This window comes from Phaseolus vulgaris, chromosome 2 (assembly GCF_000499845.2).
Source record: "Phaseolus vulgaris cultivar G19833 chromosome 2, P. vulgaris v2.0, whole genome shotgun sequence".
Lineage (NCBI taxonomy): Eukaryota > Viridiplantae > Streptophyta > Magnoliopsida > Fabales > Fabaceae > Phaseolus > Phaseolus vulgaris.
The window spans coordinates 5,245,751-5,268,193 of record NC_023758.2 but is presented as its reverse complement, the minus strand read 5'-3'; the positions used below and the strand labels follow the sequence as shown (position 1 = coordinate 5,268,193).

The 22,443-nt window shown below is 44.5% G+C and overlaps 2 protein-coding genes across 2 annotated transcripts; one reads left to right on the top strand and one right to left on the bottom strand.

Annotated features, from left to right (window-relative positions):
- Positions 1–1,615: 1,615 nt before the first annotated feature.
- LOC137809901 (uncharacterized) lies at positions 1,616–4,576 on the bottom strand. The gene is made up of 7 exons (XM_068610961.1): positions 4,527–4,576; positions 3,616–4,347; positions 3,201–3,483; positions 3,149–3,159; positions 2,212–2,943; positions 1,797–2,082; positions 1,616–1,624 (listed from the first exon to the last, which is right to left on the bottom strand). Exons 1-7 carry the CDS (start codon positions 4,574–4,576, stop codon positions 1,616–1,618), a joined length of 2,103 nt encoding a protein of 700 aa, XP_068467062.1.
- A 3,621-nt stretch (positions 4,577–8,197) lies between these two features.
- Positions 8,198–8,911, top strand: LOC137809900 (uncharacterized). Its single transcript, XM_068610960.1, has one exon. The coding sequence runs from the start codon at positions 8,198–8,200 to the stop codon at positions 8,909–8,911; it is 714 nt and encodes a 237-aa protein (XP_068467061.1).
- Positions 8,912–22,443: the final 13,532 nt, after the last annotated feature.

The following is a 22,443-nucleotide window of genomic DNA, read 5'->3' as shown; positions in this document are numbered from 1 at the left end:
GTTGTTTCAAAATCTTTAAAGTATTCATCTACCATCCTATGTCCTTGAGGAAGCCTTTGGAACTTCAACAAGTGTTCCTTCCTAGAAGGAGGAACAAACCTCGCGCGCATACACTCTTTCAAAGCATTCCAAGAAACCACGGGAGGTTTCTTGCGATATATAATGTCCATTACAATTTTATGCCACCATTCTTTGGCATAGCCCAAAAAGGATAAAGAAACTAACCTAAGTTTATCGTCATCTTGGACCTTATACACATGAAAATAATGGTCAACCTTAGCTTCCCAATCTAAATACACATTAGGATCACTATCACCATTAAAACTAGGGACTTTTTCACAACAAATGTTGAACACTTGGTGTTATCTTTGGTCACGGTTATAGCTCTCTTCATGAGAATGATGGTAATGCCTCCTTCTTCTATGTTCCTCTTCACGACCATGATCATTGGAAGAACCTCTAGAAGAAGGTGTATGAGAATGACGTTCTCCATTGAGTGATTTAGAGGACCTAGATTGCTTCATTTCAACTCTTTGTATTCTTTCCTCCAACTTTCTTATAGCTTCATCTTGAAGATTAATGGTTCGTTTGGCCTTTTTTAATTCATCAAGAGCAGAAGCTTTGCTAGAATAATGCTGTTTGGAAGAAACACTGCTGGAATATGAAGCCATTGGTAAAAGAAAACAGCAAACAACAAAACAGCAAACAAAGTTAAGAAAACAAACTTAACAAAAATAAATTGGAACCAAACTGCCGAAGTGAAGTGTCACTTAAATCACTCCAAAGAAAGAATGCTCCCTTTACCAAGCTGATCTTAAGGCCTTGAGTAATCTCAAATGAAATATGTCAAAGCAAGAGCACACAATCTTCAAAGCACTTCACCACAAAACCAATGAATAATGAAAGACAAGCAAGAAAAGGTATAAGACCTAAAAGGCTATAACAAAAGGAATACTAGATGTATGAAAAACTCAAAGATTAATGAACAAAAGACAAGCAAGAAAATAAGGTACTCAATGAAAAAGAAGGCACACAAAAGATACCTAAAGAAAAGCACTAGAGTAGATGAAGAAAACAAAAACAGAGGTACTGGAAAATATTTTTATGCAAACTGTGCTTGATGTTCACTGATTTAACTGGAACGATATAAAGCGAACTGGATTATGAAATTTTAACCAAAGAAAGTTCAAGATCTTAGCTCAACAATGGCACTGGAATTACTCAAAAACAGTAAGCCAATTAATTGAGATAAATTTTTCCAAATCACTGCCAGATTACCGTATTTTTTTCGGCAGAAGTGCACACTTTTTGTTTTTTATTTATCATTTTTTTTGTACTTTGAATTTTGAAGTACTTCTTTTTTCTACTATTTTATAACACCTTAAAGAACACAAATCCAGAATTTCAGAAATTTCCAGTGAGTAAATCAATTGCAATAAATCGAAACAGTGAGCACGTTTTCAGAAAAACAGAGGAATCCTAACTGGAATGAAAAACAGAAGTAAGAACTAGCAAAGACATAATTTAAATGATATATAGGAACTTGTATAGATCTAAAATACAAGTATGAACTCAATACTAAAACAGAAAATGCACAAAGGATCAAGACACAAGTTCAGAAAAACTGTATTACACCAAAGCAAGAAACAAAAATACAATAAAAGTACTACAACACCATTAACACTGATGGTTCCATCAGTATTATTCCCACCAATAACACTGATAGTACCATCAGTATTATTGCCACAAATAACACTGATGGTACAATCAGTATTATTGCCACCAATAACACTTACGGTACCATCAGTATTAATCCCACAAATAACATTGATGTTACCATCAGTATTATTCTCACCATTAACACTGATGGTTCCATCAATATTATTCCCACCAATAACACTGATGGTACCATCAGTATTATTCCCACCAATAACACTGATGGTACCATCAGTCTTATTCCCACGAATAACACTGATGGTACCATCAGTATTATTCACACCAATAACGCTGATGGTACCACCAGTATTATTCCCACCATTAACACTGATGGTTCCATCAGTATTATTCCCACCAATAACACTGCTGGTACCATCAGTATTATTCCCACAATTAACACTGATGGTTTCATCAGTATTATTCCCACCAATAACACTGATGGTGCCATCAGTATTATTGCCACCAATAACACTGATGGTTCCATCAATATTATACCCACCAATAACACTCACGGTACCATCACTACTATTCCTACAAATAACACTGATGGTTCCATCAGTATTATTCCCACCAATAACACTCATGGTACCATCACTAGTATTCCTACAAATAACACTGATGGTACCATGAATATTATTCCCACCAATAACATTGATGGTACAATCAATATTTTTCCCCCCAATAACACTACTGGTACCATCAATATTATTCCCACAAATAACACTGATGGTACCATCAATATTATTCCCACAAATAACACTGGTGGTACCATCAATATTATTTCTACCAATAACACTGATAGTACCATTAGTATTATTCCTAGCAATAATAGTGAATGTACCATCAGTATTATTCCGACCAATAACAGTGATGGTACCATCAGTATTATTGCCACCATTAACATTGATGGTTCCATCAGTATTATTCCCACCAATAACACTGATTGTACCATCAGTATTTTTGCCACCAATAACACTGATGGTACCATCAGTATTATTCTCACCAATAACACTTATGGTTCCATCAGTATTATTGCCGCCAATAACACTGATGGTACGAAAAGTATTATTCCTACCAATAACACTGATGGTACCATCAAAATTATTGCCACCAATAACACTCAGGGTACCATCAGTATTATTCCCACCAATAACACTGATGGTACCATCAGTATTATTCCTACAAATAACACTAATGCTACCATCAATATTATCCCCACCAATAACACTGATAGTACCATCAGTATTATTGCCACCAATAACATTGATGGTACCATCAGTGTTATTTCAACCAATAACATTGATGGTACCATTAATATTATTCCCAGCAATAACACTGATGGTACCATCAATATTATTCCCACCATTAACAGTGATGGTTCCATCAGTATTATTCCCACCAATAACATTGATGTTACCATCAGTATTATTGCCACCAATAACACTGATGGTACAATCAGTATTATTGCCACCAATAACACTTACGGTACCATCAGTATTAATCCCACAAATAACATTGATGTTACCATCAGTATTATTCTCACCATTAACACTGATGGTTCCATCAATATTATTCCCACCAATAACACTGATGGTACCATCAGTCTTATTCCCACCAATAACACTGATGGTACCATCAGTCTTATTCCCACGAATAACACTGATGGTACCATCAGTATTATTCACACCAATAACGCTGATGGTACCACCAGTATTATTCCCACCATTAACACTGATGGTTCCATCAGTATTATTCCCACCAATAACACTGATGGTACCATCAGTATTATTCCCACAATTAACACTGATGGTTTCATCAGTATTATTCCCACCAATAACACTGATGGTGCCATCAGTATTATTGCCACCAATAACACTGATGGTTCCATCAATATTATACCCACCAATAACACTCATGGTACCATCACTACTATTCCTACAAATAACACTGATGGTTCCATCAGTATTATTCCCACCAATAACACTCATGGTACCATCACTAGTATTCCTACAAATAACACTGATGGTACCATGAATATTATTCCCACCAATAACATTGATGGTACAATCAATATTTTTCCCCCCAATAACACTACTAGTACCATCAATATTATTCCCACAAATAACACTGATGGTACCATCAATATTATTCCCACAAATAACACTGGTGGTACCATCAATATTATTTCTACCAATAACACTGATAGTACCATTAGTATTATTCCTAGCAATAATAGTGAATGTACCATCAGTATTATTCCGACCAATAACAGTGATGGTACCATCAGTATTATTGCCACCATTAACATTGATGGTTCCATCAGTATTATTCCCACCAATAACATTGATTGTACCATCAGTATTTTTGCCACCAATAACACTGATGGTACCATCAGTATTATTCTCACCAATAACACTTATGGTTCCATCAGTATTATTGCCGCCAATAACACTGATGGTACGAAAAGTATTATTCCTACCAATAACACTGATGGTACCATCAGAATTATTGCCACCAATAACACTCAGGGTACCATCAGTATTATTCCCACCAATAACACTGATGGTACCATCAGTATTATTCCTACAAATAACACTAATGCTACCATCAATATTATCCCCACCAATAACACTGATAGTACCATCAGTATTATTGCCACCAATAACATTGATGGTACCATCAGTGTTATTTCAACCAATAACATTGATGGTACCATCAATATTATTCCCAGCAATAACACTGATGGTACCATCAATATTATTCCCACCATTAACAGTGATGGTTCCATCAGTATTATTCCCACCAATAACATTGATGGTACCATCAGTGTTATTGCCACCAATAACACTGATGGTACCATTAGTATTATTCCCATCAATAACACTGATTGTACCATCAATATTATTGCCACGAATAACATTGATGGTACCATCAGTATTATTGCCACGAATAACACAGATGGTACCATCAGTATTATTGCCATAAATAACACGGATCGTACCATCAGTATTATTCCCACCAATAACACAGATGGTACCATCAGTATTATTCTCACATATAACACTGATGGTACGATCAATATTATTCCCAGCAATAACACTGATGGTATCATCAGTATTATTCCCACAAATAACACTGATGGTACCATCATTATTATTCCCACCAATAACAGTGATGGTACAATTAGTATTATTCCCACCAATAACACCGATGGTATCATCAGTATTTGTTCCCGCCTGTTGACCAGGTGCGCCTTCGTGCGTGGCTTAAACTCGCGAGCTAGGGCACTTTCGTCGTCAACCTAGATTCCCGTCTTTGTGAATTCCCGAAAAGAAGTGAACAAAGGGGCGCCCTCGCGGCCGTTTGCACTCCAAAGATGAAGTCTGCTAGCGAGAAACATCAAAGGTGACACACCTCGGTATCGGAACACCGCGGATGGATGCTCTGAAGGTGGTCAAATAACTGAGTGACTAGTTTTCTCCCTAATTTCCTGTGCGTACAGTGAGTACGGAGCAAAATAACTAGGTTGTGTGTGTAAACTGAAACTTCCATCTTGTCTCAAATGTCTAAAGCCCTTTTTAAATGTCCAAAGCATTTAAAGTGTCTTAAAGCGCATTTAAAACGTATAAAAACGTTCAACGCGTTTAAAACATTTAAAGCATTTAAAGCGTTTAAAGTGCTTTACCGCGTTCGAAAGGTAAACTGAATAAACGCGTACCTTGGCAAACTTTCAGGGAAACTGATATACCTTGATATACCTTGATGTTTCAATGCTTACTGCCACGTGTTCTTCTAACTTGATCGCTACTCTATGTGGAGGGCCTTACAGCGTCGTAACCCAACTCAGGGATAATCCATCGTGTAAGTCCTCCTTCCTCGAAGTCCATCTGGCGCAAGGGGTGACTTTCTGGGTGCCAACTCATGCGCCCCAACCTTTAGTCACTCGCCCTGGGAGTGTATCTACCTTCCTCTCGTACCATGCACAGGGTTCGCCCCTGGGCGTGGCCCTTTCATGGGTTCTATCTGTCCCAGGGGTCTCTCAGAGGTGGCGTGGGTACTTCACAAGTCAGGTTACTCCTCACTAGTACTAGAACTATGGCCTTGAAGCCACCTGTCTCTTCTCTTTATTACTGTTTTGAGGTACTAAGGCTTCTCGTGGTGCTGCCCCCTCCACGGTCTTTCCTACCCATGGGTATCGGGGGGTGACACCATCGATGCCTTATCCTGGCGACGCCTTATCTTGGTGATGCCTTATGCTGGCGACGCCTACGCCTTAATCGGTCAACCTGTTGACTTTCTTCCCTTAGGCCCCCTTGATGGGTCCCACTATGTGTTTTACTTTGACTTTGACTTTTGTCAACGCCCGGGGACGGGACGGTACACAAGCCCCCCAGTCTTCAGCTGACACTTGTTTCAGCAAAAAGACTAAGGCCTCGCCCTATCATCCACGTGGCATTCCTGCTGACGTGACATTCCCTTGAGCAGTTGACGTGACATTCCCTGAGTGTCTGACGCGACATTCTCTGCGCTGAAGATATGACGCTTTAAGTTGCGCGCTAATCTCTCGACACGTGGCACGATCCTACGGCTGGGGATGAGTGTCGTTAGCGCTTCTTGAGTTAGCGTTATAACCTTTCAAAAACGCGCGCTCGAGGCATTGTTTCATCATTTTTCGTATTCTCTATGCATTGTTCACCTTCTTCTTCGAAACCTTACGACTCTTGCGTTCTTCCTCCTCTTCACAAAAGCTCACACTCTTGCAACTTCTAACCGTAAAAGGTATGGTTTTTCTACTCCGATCACCTTTTCGCTTTACTGTATTGCTATTACGACTGCCTGGGGCTGTTTATATTCATGCATTTCTTATGCTCTTCTCTCTTCCTTCGCATTTCTTCGTTCTTCCCTCTTTTCTGGATTTCTCGCGTGGGTAAGGGTCTTCTTAGGGTTTCTTTCCCCTTTTTCGCAGTAACCCTATTCACTGAACCTTTCCTCTTCTCCATTCTTCAGCTTCTTCATCAATCTATGGCATGCACAAAAACAACCGCCAATCCTCCTCCCCCCGGGATCAACTATAGGGTTCAGTACCCCTGGGCCCCTGATGAACTCTTAGCTGAGTGCACGACCCTAACCACCGTCGAAGATGTGGAGGACCATCAGGGTGACCCACGAACCTACAACTTCAATGCCTTCTGCAGTAGCCACGACTCCCACATTTCCGTTCGTCACGGAACCCACGGGGAGCTGGTCTGCGTGGACAATAGGTCCAATGGTGGGAAGCCCTTTTTCTTCCTTTACCAGATGGTGTTCAAACGCACCGGTCTGCGCCTGCCCTTCACAAGCTTCGAGAGGGAGCTGCTCACCGAGATTAACGTAGCCCCTGCCCAGCTACACCCCAACAGTTGGGCATTCATCAGGGCCTTCGAGATTCTGTGTGGGTACTTGAGCATTCTACCCTCAGTGGACGTCTTCCTCCACTTCTTTGAGGTGAAGCAACAGGGGAAGAGCCTCTGGGTAAGCTTTTCTAGGGTTGCTGGAAGGATATTCCTAACCCTCTTCCAGAACTCCTACAAGGGATGGAAAGGCAAGTTCTTCAGGGTGTGTTGCGCCAAACGCGACCCCACAGTCCTGGATGGCTTCCCCTTGTATTGGGTGTAAAAGCCAAAGCTGCTTAAGCCCAAATCTTTGGACGAACTAACCTCTGTTGATAGAGAGGTATGTGTGGCTTTGGCCGGCCTGGGATTCGTCTTCAACACCGCAAAACTCATAGCTTGCGAGTTTAATGCGGACGCCCTTTCTCGGTATTTTGGTAGGAAAATCTATGCCTTTACTTGTCTTCGTCATATACACCTCTTAATGTGCTTTCTCTTATTGGTGTTTGTGCTGTTTGTTTGCTCCAAATTTTTGTATGCGTTGTATGTGCTTTTGATTGGTATTAGCTCTAACCTTTTGCTCTTTCATCTGTTTGGTGCAGCATCAGTGATGGACTCATCGAGGCGTATCACACTGGCCAAAACCTTGAGGGCTCGCCCCAAGGCAACATCTGGGAAGGCTGGCGCCTCCAACACCCCCATTACTGAGTCCAACCTTCCCCCTTCACCAACACCACACACCGCCCAAACTCCCAACTCTCCCCATTCCCTCCAAACACCTAACTCACCCCCACCAATTGCTGCAGTCCCACTGGCTGTGGCCACCAACCTCACCCCAGCCCCCCTTGACAAGGGCAAGGGCGTCCTTGTGGTCCCTCCGATGACGAAGACTTTGGCGAGGGGCAGGTCTTTAAGAGGAGGAGGACCAATAGAGTCGTCTCCTCTCGCCCTGCATCCCCCCAACATGGAGAATCTCTAAGGGACAACCCTCCCATCGCCACATCTCCCCCACCACAAATAGGCCAAGAGGAGGGGGCATAATCCACACCCCCACCAACACAAACTACTCCGCAAGCTCCCGCCCAGAGTTCTTGACAATTCCCCCTGCAATCATGCAACTAATGAGGGGGTTCAACGAGAGGTCTCCGGGGAGCTCTTCTGGTGAGGCTAAGAAGGAAGGTATGCCCTACTACATGGGGGCCTTCTTGGCTATTGCACTCGATTGGCGCGCACAAGCAAAAACCAAGGCCATCGAGATGCAAACCCTTCAGGCTCTCAAGCGAGAGGTTGCCACCCTGAAGGAAGAAAAGCTGAAGCTGGAAGATGCTTACCAACCCTCCCTAGCGGAGACCCGGAAGGTGGAGGAAGCGACCACCCTGAGGCTGCGCGAGGCTGACCAGAAGCACGCTGACCTTTTGGGCTCCATGGCCCCTCTACAGGCGGAGGTGTCTGAACTGAGGGAGGTGGCTGAGACCTCCAAGGCCCTTGAGGTAAAGCTGAATGGAGTTGAAGGGGAGCTAGCTGCAAAGACTGAAGCCTTCAACCTTCTCCAAGCTGAATATGACAAATCCCAAGCTGAAGTGAACAAGCTTCAAGTGGAGAAGGAGTTCCTGGAAAAGCAGCTAGCAACCAAGGACTCCAAGATCGAGGAGTTGGAGAAAGCCAACCAAGACCTCCTCGACGATATGGCCGACACCTTTGATGAGGGGTTCAAAGAGGCTCTGGCCCAAGCCACATGTGAAAACCTAGGGATTAATACTTCCAACTGCGACCCTGGCAATCATATCGTCGACGGGAAGGTGGCGCCCCTCGACCTTCGGGAATGAACTGCTCTTAGTTGATCTTCATCTTTTTGTTGTAAATTTGTACTTACAATATTCGAACTTGTCTGTAATTCTGACACCTAATCTTATTTATTTAAATGTCGTTTGGATGCTACCTTTAAATTCTTGTGTAATCTCAACCTTTCTTGTACCTTTATCTGCTTCTACTTCCTTTACTATGTAAAAGCTGTTACCTCCGATGCATTTCTTCATCGCGTTTGACTTCAACTCATTAGGTAGCACGTGAACTTCTCTCTCACTCTTCCCTTCTGAGCCACGATGCATACCCTTCTTTTGATCTTTCACTTAGAACTATACTTGGCCTTCGTATCTGCGAGGAATCTTCCTCATGAAGGCGTCGCCTGCCTCGTCATTGCCCAAAGGCAAAGGAGGATTTAACTTCGCGTATTTTGCTTGTCTCTGATAAGTCGTGTTTTTATGCTTCTCCTTCTTGCTCTTCGAATTTCTCTTGCCTTCTGACCTTGGAAAAGTTTTCAACTTGATCTTTACTTACTTGTCTTGAGTCCCCAGGCACTTACTGCGAAAGGCATTGCTAGCTTTATCATCGCTTATGATGAAAAGGGGGTCTCATCTTCTTTTCTAGCCTCGACATCGCTCAAGGGCGAGGGAGAACTTGATCTCTTCTATGGCCTCAACATTGATCGAGGGCGAGGAGGACTTGATCTTTTCTGTGGCCTCAACATCGCTCGAGGGTGAGGGAGGGCTTTATCTGATCTGTACTGTGTGTCCACGCTCGAGGAGAGACCTACTGAACGCAAGGTCGTATCATCCTCAGCGTGTTTAAACACTTGGGACAAAGTCACGCTTCTGGTGCCCACGCCCGTGGAGAGGCCTATACCACAACGTCGTATCGTCCACGGGGTGTCTAAACACCAAGGCAACCTAGCCCTTATCTCTGCGTGCCTGGTGCCCACGCCTGAGGAGGGGCCCACCCGGGGGTGTCTGAAAACACCAAGGCGATCAGTGTTCTTAGTGCCCACACCCAGGGAGAGGCGTGCTGGAAGCATCGCCGTATCGTCCCTGGTGTGTCTAAACTAGGCTAAAAGGCGTCTCCATGATGGACGATTGAGACGTGGTGTGGTAAGCCCATACTATTCTTGGTACTTCTTCTGCCCACGCCCCTTTAGCCTTCTCAAGCCTTGACTTCAATCCCCTCAGGAAAACTGTATTCGCTGACTCTACCTGCCCATTCGTCTGGGGGTGTTCGACTGATGCGAACACCTGCTTGATTCCCACTTCTGCACACAGCTTCCCCAACTGTTGGCTCGCAAACTGAGTGCCATTATTTGAGATGAGACGCCTTGGCACCCCGAAACGACACACAATGTTCTTCCAAAAAAAGTGTTGTACCTTGTGCGCAATGATTTGTGCTACTGGTTCTGATGGAAGAGGGCCAAGCACAACCTTTCATTGAAGGCAAGAGCCAAGTCAAGAACGTCCAAGACCAAGCTAGGAGCGTCTAAGACAAGCTAGGAGCATCTAAGACAAGCTAGGAGCGTCTAAGACAAGAAGACCAAGCTAGGAGCGTCTAGGACAAGAAGACCAAGCTAGGAGCGTCTAGGACAAGCTAGGAGCGTCTAGGACAAGAAGACTTGGATCAAGCTATGAATGGGAGAGTGGCATACTAGCACATATTCTGTGAAGGCCCAACAAGTGTAGTTTAGCTTTAATTGGGGTGTAAATAGCATAGCCATGTGGACAAATGTTTATTTTTCTGCACATTAGAATTAAGGAGGAGTTAACCTTGATTAGCTAAAGGTTTCTAGAAGCCTTTACTAACCAAGGGACGGTTTTATGAAGCCATGTGCACCCATGTGCTCCATGTGCTCCATGTGCCCATGTGCCTCCACATTTCCATTTCATTTTGCTTACATTTCATGTGGAATTAGCTTAACATTCACCTCCTCCTTAGCCTATAAAAGGAGAGTGGCATACTAGCACATATTCCGTGAAGGCCCAACAAGTGTAGTTTAGCTTTAATTGGGGTGTAAATAGCATAGCCATGTGGACAAATGTTTATTTTTCTGCACATTAGAATTAAGGAGGAGTTAACCTTGATTAGCTAAAGGTTTCTAGAAGCCTTTACTAACCAAGGGACGGTTTTATGAAGCCATGTGCACCCATGTGCTCCATGTGCCCATGTGCCTCCACATTTTCATTTCATTTGGCTTACATTTCATCTTCGCTTAGCTTAACATTTACGGCCTCCTTAGCCTATAAAAGGAGATGTCTAGCTCTTGTATTTTCAAGATTAATGAGAGTAATGTTATGCTGCCAACATTGTGCCAAACATTGCTTTTGCCTAGTTTCTACGACCTAATCTTCATCTTCATCACCTACCATAGGGCTGGCCGAACCTCCCTTCTTCCATACACATCATGCACCTTCAAGATCACCATAGCTCCTAGGAGGATCTTGCACATCTCAATCCATAGCTTCCGCACCCGTTGATCACATATCCGAGAAGAGCTCCATGACTTTGCCATCATTTGGTATCATGAGCATAGGTTCTTCAAAGATGAGTAGTTCTTGGTCATTTTCATTTTGAGTTCTTCTTTATTTCATGTTGTTCATCTTGTTTTCATACTTGTCTTGCTGTTTTTAATTTTTACTTTGATTTGGTGTGCTATTTGGAATTTCCAATCGGTGCACCTTGCTCAATTGATCTTGAGCAATCCTTGTGCAATTTTTGGTAGGATTCCATACACCTTGAGTTGCTGTTTTTTATTTTAGGTATTTGAGTCCTTATTGCAATTTTATTTGGTTCATTTTATGCTTTTTGAGTCTTTTAATTTCTGAATCTATATGTGTTTTGTCTAGTCATGTTTTTCCAAAATGTCATCAAATCATAAGTAGTACTACTTTGTTTGGCTTATTTGTTTCTTGATTTTGGTCTAAATATTTGTTTTGAATCTGCTGTGTTTTTGATCTTTTGGTGCCTTTTATTTTTAGCTTGAGTTCATATTTGTGTTTAGATCTACACAAATTCCTTTTCATCAATTCCATTGTGTTTGTCTTTTGGTATCTTGCTGTTTTTTTTCCAGTTTTTACAGAATCCCCTATTTTACATAACTCTGGGCTGGCTGTTTTGTTTAAGAAAATTATTTTCCTACATAGGAAATTTCTGATTCTCTGCATTATGCAAGATTGAGGTGTTACAGAAAAGACAAAAAAAGAATCAGCTCAAAAGAGTCAATAGAAAAAAAATGATAAATATTATAAAAACAGTGTGCAAATGTGGGCGCTACAGTTGGCGTAACTGAACACTGATTTTGACAAAATTTATTAAAGAAAAATGGTTCATGCGTTTGGAGTGAAACCAACGCCAGATTTTATTTAAGATCTTGAATTATTTGCATATAAATTTTCAGAAGCAAATCTTAAAAGGACAGCTCAGCATAAATCGGGGAAAATCACGTTCTCTGGCCCACAACAATTTTTTAGTGGTGCTGTTTTTTATTTTGAAATCTAATCTAGTGTTATTCTTAGGATCCATTTTGTGTGCCTACCTTTATTTGAGTACCTTTATTTGCTTGTCTAATATTTCTTGGAACTCTTTCTAGTTGTCACAATTTAACTCCATTTGTGTGGTACTGTTTTTTTCAATTAAATAGTTTCTTGCTTTAATTCTTTGGCCTCTAAATTTGGTGCTGGAATTGATTCTCAATTGGTGCTTATTTGAGTGGAAATTTGACTTGAGTGAGGTCTAGTTTTCTTGATAGGTGCTGGAATTGGAGAATTAAGTCCCTAATTCTAAAAGGAACAAAGGCAAGGGCAGAAACCATTACTTACCAAAACAAATACCACAAACACTTGGAGGGCCCAACAAAGAAAAGACAACCAAGGAAGTGCCAATAGCAAAAAAAGATCAACAAAGGGAGTTTTCTTGATTTTCTTTGCAACTTAACTTTTGTTAATTACTTCTTAATTACGTGATTAGACGGTCAGTGTGTCTTCAAGGGCTCCAAGTGTCCAAGAAGCCTCACCTAGGGCCGACTAGTGTAGAATCAATGATTACTACCAACCACCCCCTAGGAGAAATAGAAGAAGAGAGGAAGAGAGCCCAAGGGAAGTAAGGGTAGACCTACCCCATTTCTATGGTAAGGAAGATGTAGAGGTATACCTAGATTGGGAGATGAAAGTATATCAACTCTTTGCTTGCCATAGGGTGAGTGAAGAAAGGAAGGTACCCTTAGCACCCCTTAGTTTCCAAAGCAATGCCATGTATTGGTGGACCTCTCTAGAGAGAGACTGACGTCTTCATAGGGAACCTACCATAGAATATTGGAATGACCTTAGGGGAGCCCTAAGACGTCGCCACATACCTTCCTACTACCATAGGGAGTTAATGGACAAGCTCCAAAGACTCAAACAAAAGAACATGAGTCTGGAAGAGTATAGACAGAAAATGGAGCTCTACATGATGAGAGCATCCATTAGAGAGGAAGAAACCACCACCATATCTAGGTTTCTAAGTGGGCTCAACCTTGAGATAAGGGATAAAGTAGAACTTCTACCCTACCAAGACTTGAATGACTTGGTTCAACTTTGCATTAAAGTTGAACAACAAAATTTGCGCAAAACTTCAAGTCAAAGGGTGGGATCTTACTCCAACTTTTATCCCAAGAAAGACTTTAAAAGGGAAGGTAGCACATCTAGAGACGAACCCAAAGAAACTACCAAACCTTTAGTGAAAGATGCCTCCACCCCATCCATTCGTGCTAGGGACACCAAGTGTTTTAAGTGTTTTGGAAGAGGGCATGTGCAAGCGCAATGTCCAAACCAAAGGGTTTTGTTCTTAAAAGGAAAATATGAGTACACGAGTGGTGAGGATGAACCTAATACACAAGAAAAGGGGGAAGGAGAGAGGATAAATCCTTTGGAGGGGGACTTATTGATGATTCAAAGAATCCTCCACAATCAACCTAGTGCATCCATCGAGACACAACGAGAGAACATTTTTCATACTGGATGCAATGTTTTAGAAAATATATGCTCTCTTATTGTGGATGGTGGATCATGCTGCAATTGTTGTAGCACTAGATTGATTGAGAAACTAAATCTACAAGTAGTTCCTCATCCAAAACCTTATAATTTACAATGGATCAATGAGGATGGAGAACTACGTGTAGACAAACAAGTGGAAATCAAGTTTTCTATAGGTAACTACAAAGACAATGTTTTATGTGATGTAGTACCTATGGAAGCTTGCCACATCTTATTAGGTAGACCATGGAAATTTGATAAGAAAACCTTGCATGATGGTCTAACTAACGAGATTTCCTTCATCCACAAGCACAAAAAGTTTGTACTTAGCCCTTTACCACATTTCCAAGTGGTAAAAGACCAAATACAAATGAAACATAAAAGGGATGAAGAGAAAATAGAAAAAAAGAAAACTTTTGGGAAACAAAAGGCGTGGGAGAAGAGTGTTCCTTCCCACAAGGTCATTCAACAAGACAAGCACATTGAAAATACCCTTGAAAACATGTTTCTTGTTGAACAACCTAGCCTTACCTATTGTAAAGGAACACTTGCAAGCATAAGCAAAAAAGAAGAGTCTCTAAAAGAAGTTTGCATAGATAAAGACTATTTCTCAAATGTGCTAGGATATCCCCAAGAGAATGTCAAGTTATCTATAAGCATCTACAAAAACAAAGTTTTGTGTGAAGTAGTGCCTAGAGCAACTTGTGATGTCTTATTGAGACAACCATTGCCAAGTGTACAAATTTTCATAAACAATGGTTGTACCAACGAGACTATCTTTACACATGAGAGAAAAAGTCTACATGAAGGAGAACTCATGGGCCAAATTAGAGTTGATAAAACTCTGGAGCTTTTAAAAGGAAAACTTTTGTCACCCATGAGAAAATAAGTTCAAAGACATTACTTTAGGTACAATTCTTGTTTTCAAACTACACCTAAAGCAAGGTCTCAAGAACTCTATACTCCTTCACCTTTTGTAAATGATCCTTGGGAAGACACACATTTCATATTAGACCTTCCTAGGAAAACAAAAGGTTTTTATTCCTTTTTCTTGGATGTGGATAAATTCTTCCTAAGAAAAGTGACAAGCCTCCATGATTTATTTTCAACAATAGTGATGGATAGAGCTCCAAAATTTGAAAACATAGCTCTTCCTTCTATGCTTCACGAAATCATGAGGGACACCCACAATTCTTGGGATAAGAATCCTTTTTCTTTTGAGCATGCATATAATGGAGTAGTCCACAAGATTACTCATATTTCTCCATTTGAAGTTGTATGTGAACATAGTCCTCTTGCCCTTTTAAAGTTGTTACCATCTCCTAAAGGAATTATGCCTAAAGGAAAAGTAACTACTATTGGAAATTTTAGAAAACATAAGAGGATTAGAGGACACATACAACCATCAAAAGGGAAACATTGTGAGAAGTTGCCAAAAACAAGAGCAAAACAAAAATGGCAACTTCACACAATTAAAATTTCTCCAAGTGCTCACACTAACTCCTTTGCTTTGTTTCAAGATTCCCATAGATTGATATTTGATCTGGGAGGACACACCTTGACGAAGCAAGAGGCTTCTATCCGAGATCAAGTCTGCAAATCTGAGGATAGATCTTCTAAAAAAAGAAGGAGATGATGGACACCATCCAGCCACAACCATTCCCCTAGGAAGCAAAAGCATTGGATTTGAGGACAAATCCTTTTCAAGAGGGAGGGGATGATGGAAGAGGGCCAAGCACAACCTTTCATGAAAGGCAAGAGCCAAGTCAAGAACGTCCAAAACCAAGCTAGGAGCGTCTAGGACAAGAAGACCAAGCTAGGAGTGTTTAGGACAAGAAGACCAAGCTAGGAGTGTCTAGGACAAGAAGACCAAGCTAGGAGCGTCTAGGACAAGAAGACTTGGATCAAGCTATGAATGGGAGAGTGGCATACTAGCACATATTCCGTGAAGGCCCAACAAGTGTAGTTTAGCTTTAATTGGGGTGTAAATAGCATAGCCATGAGGACAAATGTTTATTTTTCTACACATTAGAATTAAGGAGGAGTTAACCTTGATTAACTAAAGCTTTCTAGAAGCCTTTACTAACCAAGGGACGGTTTTATGAAGCCATGTGCACCCATGTGCTCCATGTGCCCATGTGCCTCCACATTTCCATTTCATTTTGCTTACATTTCATGTGGAATTAGCTTAACATTCACGGCCTCCTTAGCCTATAAAAGGAGATGCCTAGCTCTTGTATTTTCAAGATTAATGAGAGTAATGTTATGCTGCCAACATTGTGCCATACATTGCTTTTGCCTAGTTTCTACGACCTAATATTCATCTTCATCACCTACCATAGGGCTGGCCGAACCTCCCTTCTTCCATACACATCATTCACCTTCAAGATCACCATAGCTCCTAGGAGGATCTTGCACATCTCAATCCATAGCTTCCGCACCCTTTGATCACAAATCCGAGAAGAGCTCCATGACTTTGCCATCAGGTTCTGCCTCTATCCACTTCGTGAAGTACTTGATGGCGACTATCAAATACTTCATCTGCCTTATCGCCAGAGGGAAAGGCCCCAGAATATCGATTACCCATGTGTGGAAGGGCCATGGGCTTTAAATCGATCTCAGCTCCTCTGGAGGTGCCTTATGCCAGTCTGCATGCATCTGGCACAACTTGCATCGCTGGGCGTATCTTACACAATACTCCCTCACCAAAGGCCAATAAAACCCTGCGCGACTCACCTTGGAAGCTAATGATCTTCCCCCCACGTGGCTTCCGCAAATCCCCTCGTGAAGCTCTGACATGATCCTCGTACACTCGTCGCCACTCACACATGTCAAAATTGGGTGCGTGAACCCATGCCTAAATAGTACTCCATCAACGAGAGTGTACCTTGCAGAATTCTTCTTTATCCTTTTTCCCTCTCCAGGCTCTGCTGGGAGAATCCCATCTGCAATGTATCGCCTGTAAGGCGTCATCCACGTGTCGCCTTCCTCCAAGGCGCATACTTGCACACACTTCTCTCCTTCGGGCGAGGCCGCATAATGCTGATTCGCGGCGCCCTCGCCGTATCTTGAATCAAAGAGCGATGGCTCCTTGGCTTTCCTCTTGCTGCGCTAATGTGAAGAACATCCACCCTGTTGTCTGCCATAAACTTTCGTGGCGTTTTGAGTGTCTCTTGGATGACTGTCCTCTGCCTTCCCCCCTTGCCTAAGCTAGCCAGCTTAGCGAGCAGGTCAGCTCTGCCATTTTGTTCTCTAGGGACATGCACCAGCTCAAACGTAGCGAAGGATCCCTTCAACACTTCGACGTACCTCAAGTACGCAGCCATCTGTGGATCCTTTGCCTGGTACTCCCCCGTTACTTGTCCCGTGACTAACTGTGAGTCACTCTTTGCCAAGAGGCTTTGCGTGCCCATCTCTGTTCCCGCCAATTGACCAGGGTAGTCTTTGTGTCTGGCTTGTCCTCGCGAGCTAGGGCACCTTCGTTCTGCTCCGTCTGTGAATACCTGAAAAGAAGTGGACAAAGGGGCGCCCTCGCGGCCATTTGCATTCCGACGATCAAGTCAGCTAGCGAGAAACATCAAAGGGACACACCTCCGTATCGGAACACCGTGAATGGATTCTCTGAAGGTGGTCAAATAACTGAGTAACTAGTGCTTTCTTCCTGTTCCGTCCGGTTGACCGGGACGTCTTCGCGCGCGACCTCAACCGTCAGCTAGGGACTCCTTCCCACTGGTTGCCTGTGGATTCCTGCAAAAAAGAGGACAAAGGGGCGCCCTAGCGGCCGTGTGCACTCTGACGCTCAAGTCAGCCAGGAAGAAACACCAAAACTGTCCACCTACGTGTCTGAGCACCGCGTATGGCACTCTGAAGGTGGTAAAAGAACTGTGTATATGTGTGTGTGCTGTCTCCTTCAGGCAAAAATATTCTCCAGTCACTTGTGCGTAACCTTGAAGCACGAGCAAGCAACTAGAGAGTTCTCTGGTAAATTTGCCGAAAGTTCCAACCCTCTTTCCAACATTCTCCGCGCTATTTAAACTACCCAAGCATTTAAAGCGCCTTAAAGCGCTTTTAATCACAAACGTAACGCACTCATTAAAGCGTTTTAATTAGAAAACGTAGCGCATTTAAGTCGTTGAAACGCTTGGGAGCCATTATAGTACCTGAATGCTCGAAAGGGAAACTGTATTGAATGACTCTTAATTACCTGGCACCTGACTAAAGGGTGTTTCCATTCTGACATGGCTGTTGTACACGTGGAGGGCCTCACGACGCCGTGACCCCATCTGGGGCATTTTTGCCCATCTGGGGACGTTTCTACGTGTGAGTCCTCCTGCTCGGGAGTGCTAATGCGCTAGGGGTGACTTTTTGGGTGCCAACTCATGCCCCCAAGTATCTAGCCACTTACTTTGAGAGCGTATCTGCCTTCTTTTCGTACCCTGCACCCGCTTACCCTGGGCGTGACCTTCCTCTTGGGTCGTATCTGTCCCGAAGGCGTCTCTGGGGTGGCAGGGGCACTTCACGAGTCAGGCTGCCCTACCTTGATGTTATCACTATGGCCTTGAAGCCACCTTTTCTTTCTCTTTATCACTTTCCCGACATATCGGGACCTGAGGCCTTCCCACGGTGCCGCTCCCTCCATGGTCTTTCCTACCCATGGGTATCGGGGAACCGCGCTGTGATTGCCTTGTTTCTACACTGTTTGATCTGGCGACGCCCTGGTTGGGCGACGCCTTCACCTAGGCGACGCCTTGCCTTGGCGACGCTTCCTCTCGGCGATGCTGGCACTTGGCGTCTCCACACCTAGGCGAAGCCTTGTGTTGACTTTGACTCTCAGCCGTTGACGTTGACCTTGACTTAGTCAACGCCCGGATACGGGACGGTACACAAGCCCTCCAGTCTTAAGCTGAAGACTTGTTTTCAGCGTCAAGACTAAAGCCTCGCCCACGCCGTCCACGTGCCATCCGGATGACGTGTCATTCTCTACTGACTCAGCGATTCTTTGAGTTACTGACGTGACATTTTCTGAACCACAGGGGTATTCTTAATGACTGATTGGACATCCCCTGAAATGAGGAGGATAATACCTTTTGGGCTACCCTTGATCGCGCGCCACGTGGCCCATCGCGCGGCCATCCTCCAGGGACCTTTGCGTTTCCCTTGGGAAACTGATCCCCTGACGCGTGGCACGATCCCACGGCCCTAGGTTAGCGCCTCTCGAGTTGCGAAATGTAACGTTTAAGTTACTCCAAACCCCGTGCTCACCCTACTGTTACATTCATTCACTCTGCAACTCCGCACTGTTCATCGCCTTCGAAACCCCTTTTCTCTGCAATCGCGATTCTCTCCTTGCTGCGCTCGTCCACTGCCTCCATTCCAATAACAAAGGTACGATCCCGAGTATTCACGACTCTTCCCTTTCGTCGCATTATAAGATTCATTGAACTGCCTGGGACTGTTGTTATTCTCGTTGTTACTGCATTTCTCTGCTTCTTCTTCCTCCTCTGATTTTTCTCGTGTGGGTGACGCTATGGCTAAACTTGCTAAACCCTTTTTCCTCTCTTCTTTCTCCAGCTATCTATTTTTACCATGACGCGCGCGCACGCGGAGCCTGATTCTTCGCCCACGACCCCCAAGTCCAACTACAAAGCCTTCTACCCCTGGGCCCCCGACGAGCTCCTGAGTGAATGCACCAGCCTGACTTCCTTCCAGGACCTGGAAGCTCACCGGGGGGATCCCCATTTGTACAACTTTAACGCCTTCTGCCGCACCCACGACGCCCACATATCCGTCCGTCCCGGCAGGCCTGGGGAACCTGTTTGTTTGGACGACAGACCTAGAAAGGGGAAACCCTTCTTCTTCATGTACCAGACCGTGTTCAAACGTGTAGGAGTGCGTCTCCCGTTCACTCCCTTCGAACGGGAGCTTCTTACTGAAATCAACACTGCCCCCGCCCAGCTCCATCCTAACAGCTGGGCATTCGTGAGGGGCTTTCAAATTCTTTGTGGATACCTGGGCATTCCTCCTTCTATAGATGTCTTCCTGCATTTCTTTGAGGTGAAAAAGCAGGGGAAAAGCTTCTGGGTAAACTTTTCCGGGATCGCAGGCAGGATCCTCCTCTCCCTCTTCCAGAATTCTTATAAGAACTGGAAAGGGAAGTTCTTTAGGATGTGCAGCGCCAAGCACGATCCCACAGCTTTGGATGGCTTCCCCCTTTACTGGACGGAGCGCCCTAAATTGCTCAGGGCCAAAACCCTGGAAGAGCTATCTCCCGCCGATAGGGAGGTAAGCAAAGCCTTGGCGGGGTTGGGGACCGTCTTTGATACCTTGAAGCTGGTCGCTAGCGAGTACAATGCTCACGCCCTGACCACCTAATTTGGTAAGGGGCTCTCCCCTCATCTTTCTTGCTGTGAACAGCCTGCTATCGAGTGTTTGTTTCCCCATACTATTATGCTCGTTTTACGCTGTACAATGTTACTTACATTTCACGTCTCTTCATGTATTGTGAATTCGCATAGCTGCTTTAGTACTAACCCTTGCCGTTTGGCCTGTCTTGATGTAGGATCGGTGATGGGCACTTCCAAGAGAATGATGCTGGCGAAGGCAATGAAGGAGGCACGCGCCGCCAAGGCGGGCGCCTCCTCCACCCCTGCTGCCGATCCTGTTTCCCCACCGACCCTGTCACCGCCACCTCCCATCACTGCTGAAGCTCCCTCTAACCCGTCTCCGTCATCTCCACCTGGCCCTGAAGCGCTTCCAACTCCCAACTCTCCTCCGCCTATCGCCGCCGTTCCCCTAGCTGCAGCCTCGTCACCGGCTCCAACCCCTCTTGACAAGGGAAAAAGGGTTTTGGAGATTCTATCAGATGATGAGGACTCAGAAGGCGTGGCACCCTTCAGAAGAAGAAAATTCGCGCGGGTTCCTCTTCTGGTAGAGACGTCGCCGCAGGGAGGGAACCCCTTCATGGACAACCCTCCAAGTGCAACCTCACTCCCTCCCCTGACACTCCAAGAGGAAAGGGGCGAAGGCGCCGAGTCTGCCCTGCCTCCGCCGCCGCCAGAAACCACTGCTTCCCCGGCTCCCGACGCTGCCGCCCCCGATTTCATCGCCATCCCTCCTCCAATCATGCATCTGATGAGGGGTTTCAGTGGCAGGACTATGCCAGAGGGTACCGACAGGAGGGAAGGCATGCCTTTCTACTTGGGGGCCTTCTTGGCGGTGGCTCTTGAATGGCGCTCCCAGGCCAGAAACACGGTCTTGCAAGCTCAAACTCTCCAGGCCTTGGAAACAAAGGCAACTACCCTGAAAGAGGAAATGAGGACCCTGGGACGCCAGAACGAAGCCTATCAAACTTCTCTGAAACAAATACAAGAGTCCAAAGCAGAAACAGAGAGGCAACTGGCAGAGGCATTGGAGCTCTAGGCTGGCTTCTACACTCGGGAAGTTGCTCTCCAAGTACAGGTAACGGGTCTTCAGGAATTGGTCAAAGCGTATGCAGAAACTCAAAAGGACCTGAAGGACCGTTGCTGCGAACAGGCTGCCAAGATGGAGCGGATGGAGGGGGAAATGGCCACCCAGACCAAAGTTATGGACCTTCTCCGAGCTGACTACGACAAACTACAGGTCGAGGTTAGCCAGCTTCGCGTGGAGAAAGAGGCTCTGGAGAAGCAGGTGACCTCTGGAGATGCCGCCATTGAGGAGCTAGAGAAGGAGAAAAAGTCTCTTATCCAGGAGATGGCGGGTACTTTCGAGGAGGGGTTCCAAGAGGCCCTGACCCAGGCGTCCTGCGAGAATCCTGGCATCAACCTTTCGAACTGCGACCCCACACACCACGTCGTCGACAGGAAGGTCGTGCCCATGGACTTGGATGACTAAACCGCTGCCTCTCACCCGCCACCTTCCCCTTCGAGCTTAACTCCTTTATTCTTTACCTTCGTTTTTTCATTTTATCTGTTAAAACTTGTAATTCTTTGAACTATCCGTACTCTTGTTACTGATTTGGGATGTTCGTATGATTGCCTTTATGTTCTTGCCACATACGATTCTACTTATGCGATCTCATTCTCATCTTTTCCCTTCACGCGCTTCAATTATTTTATCTGTGTTCTGCCCATTTCTTTCACTTCGTTGGGCGGTTTTGTATGATCGGGAAAGGTTGCACGTCAACCCTCACGCCCATGGAGAGGCTCACTTAGTGACGCCGCATCGTCCACGGGATGTCTCTGATACCGAAAGGTCCTTTCTTTGATCCTTAACGCTCGGCGCCCACGCCTAAGGAGAGGCCTGCTACAGCAGCACTGTATCGTCCCCGGGTGTCTAAAACGTTGAATGCTATGGGGGGGGTATGTTCCCTCCATGGTCTTTCCTTCCCATAGGTATCGGGGAACGCCCTGCCAATGATTCGCTGGCGTTTGGCAGTCTTATCTCCCTCCACAGTCTTTCCTACCTGTGGTATCGGGGAGGCGACGCCTATGACTAACCTTGCCTTCTTTGATTTCGTCTCCCTCCGCAGTCTTTCCTACCTGTGGGTA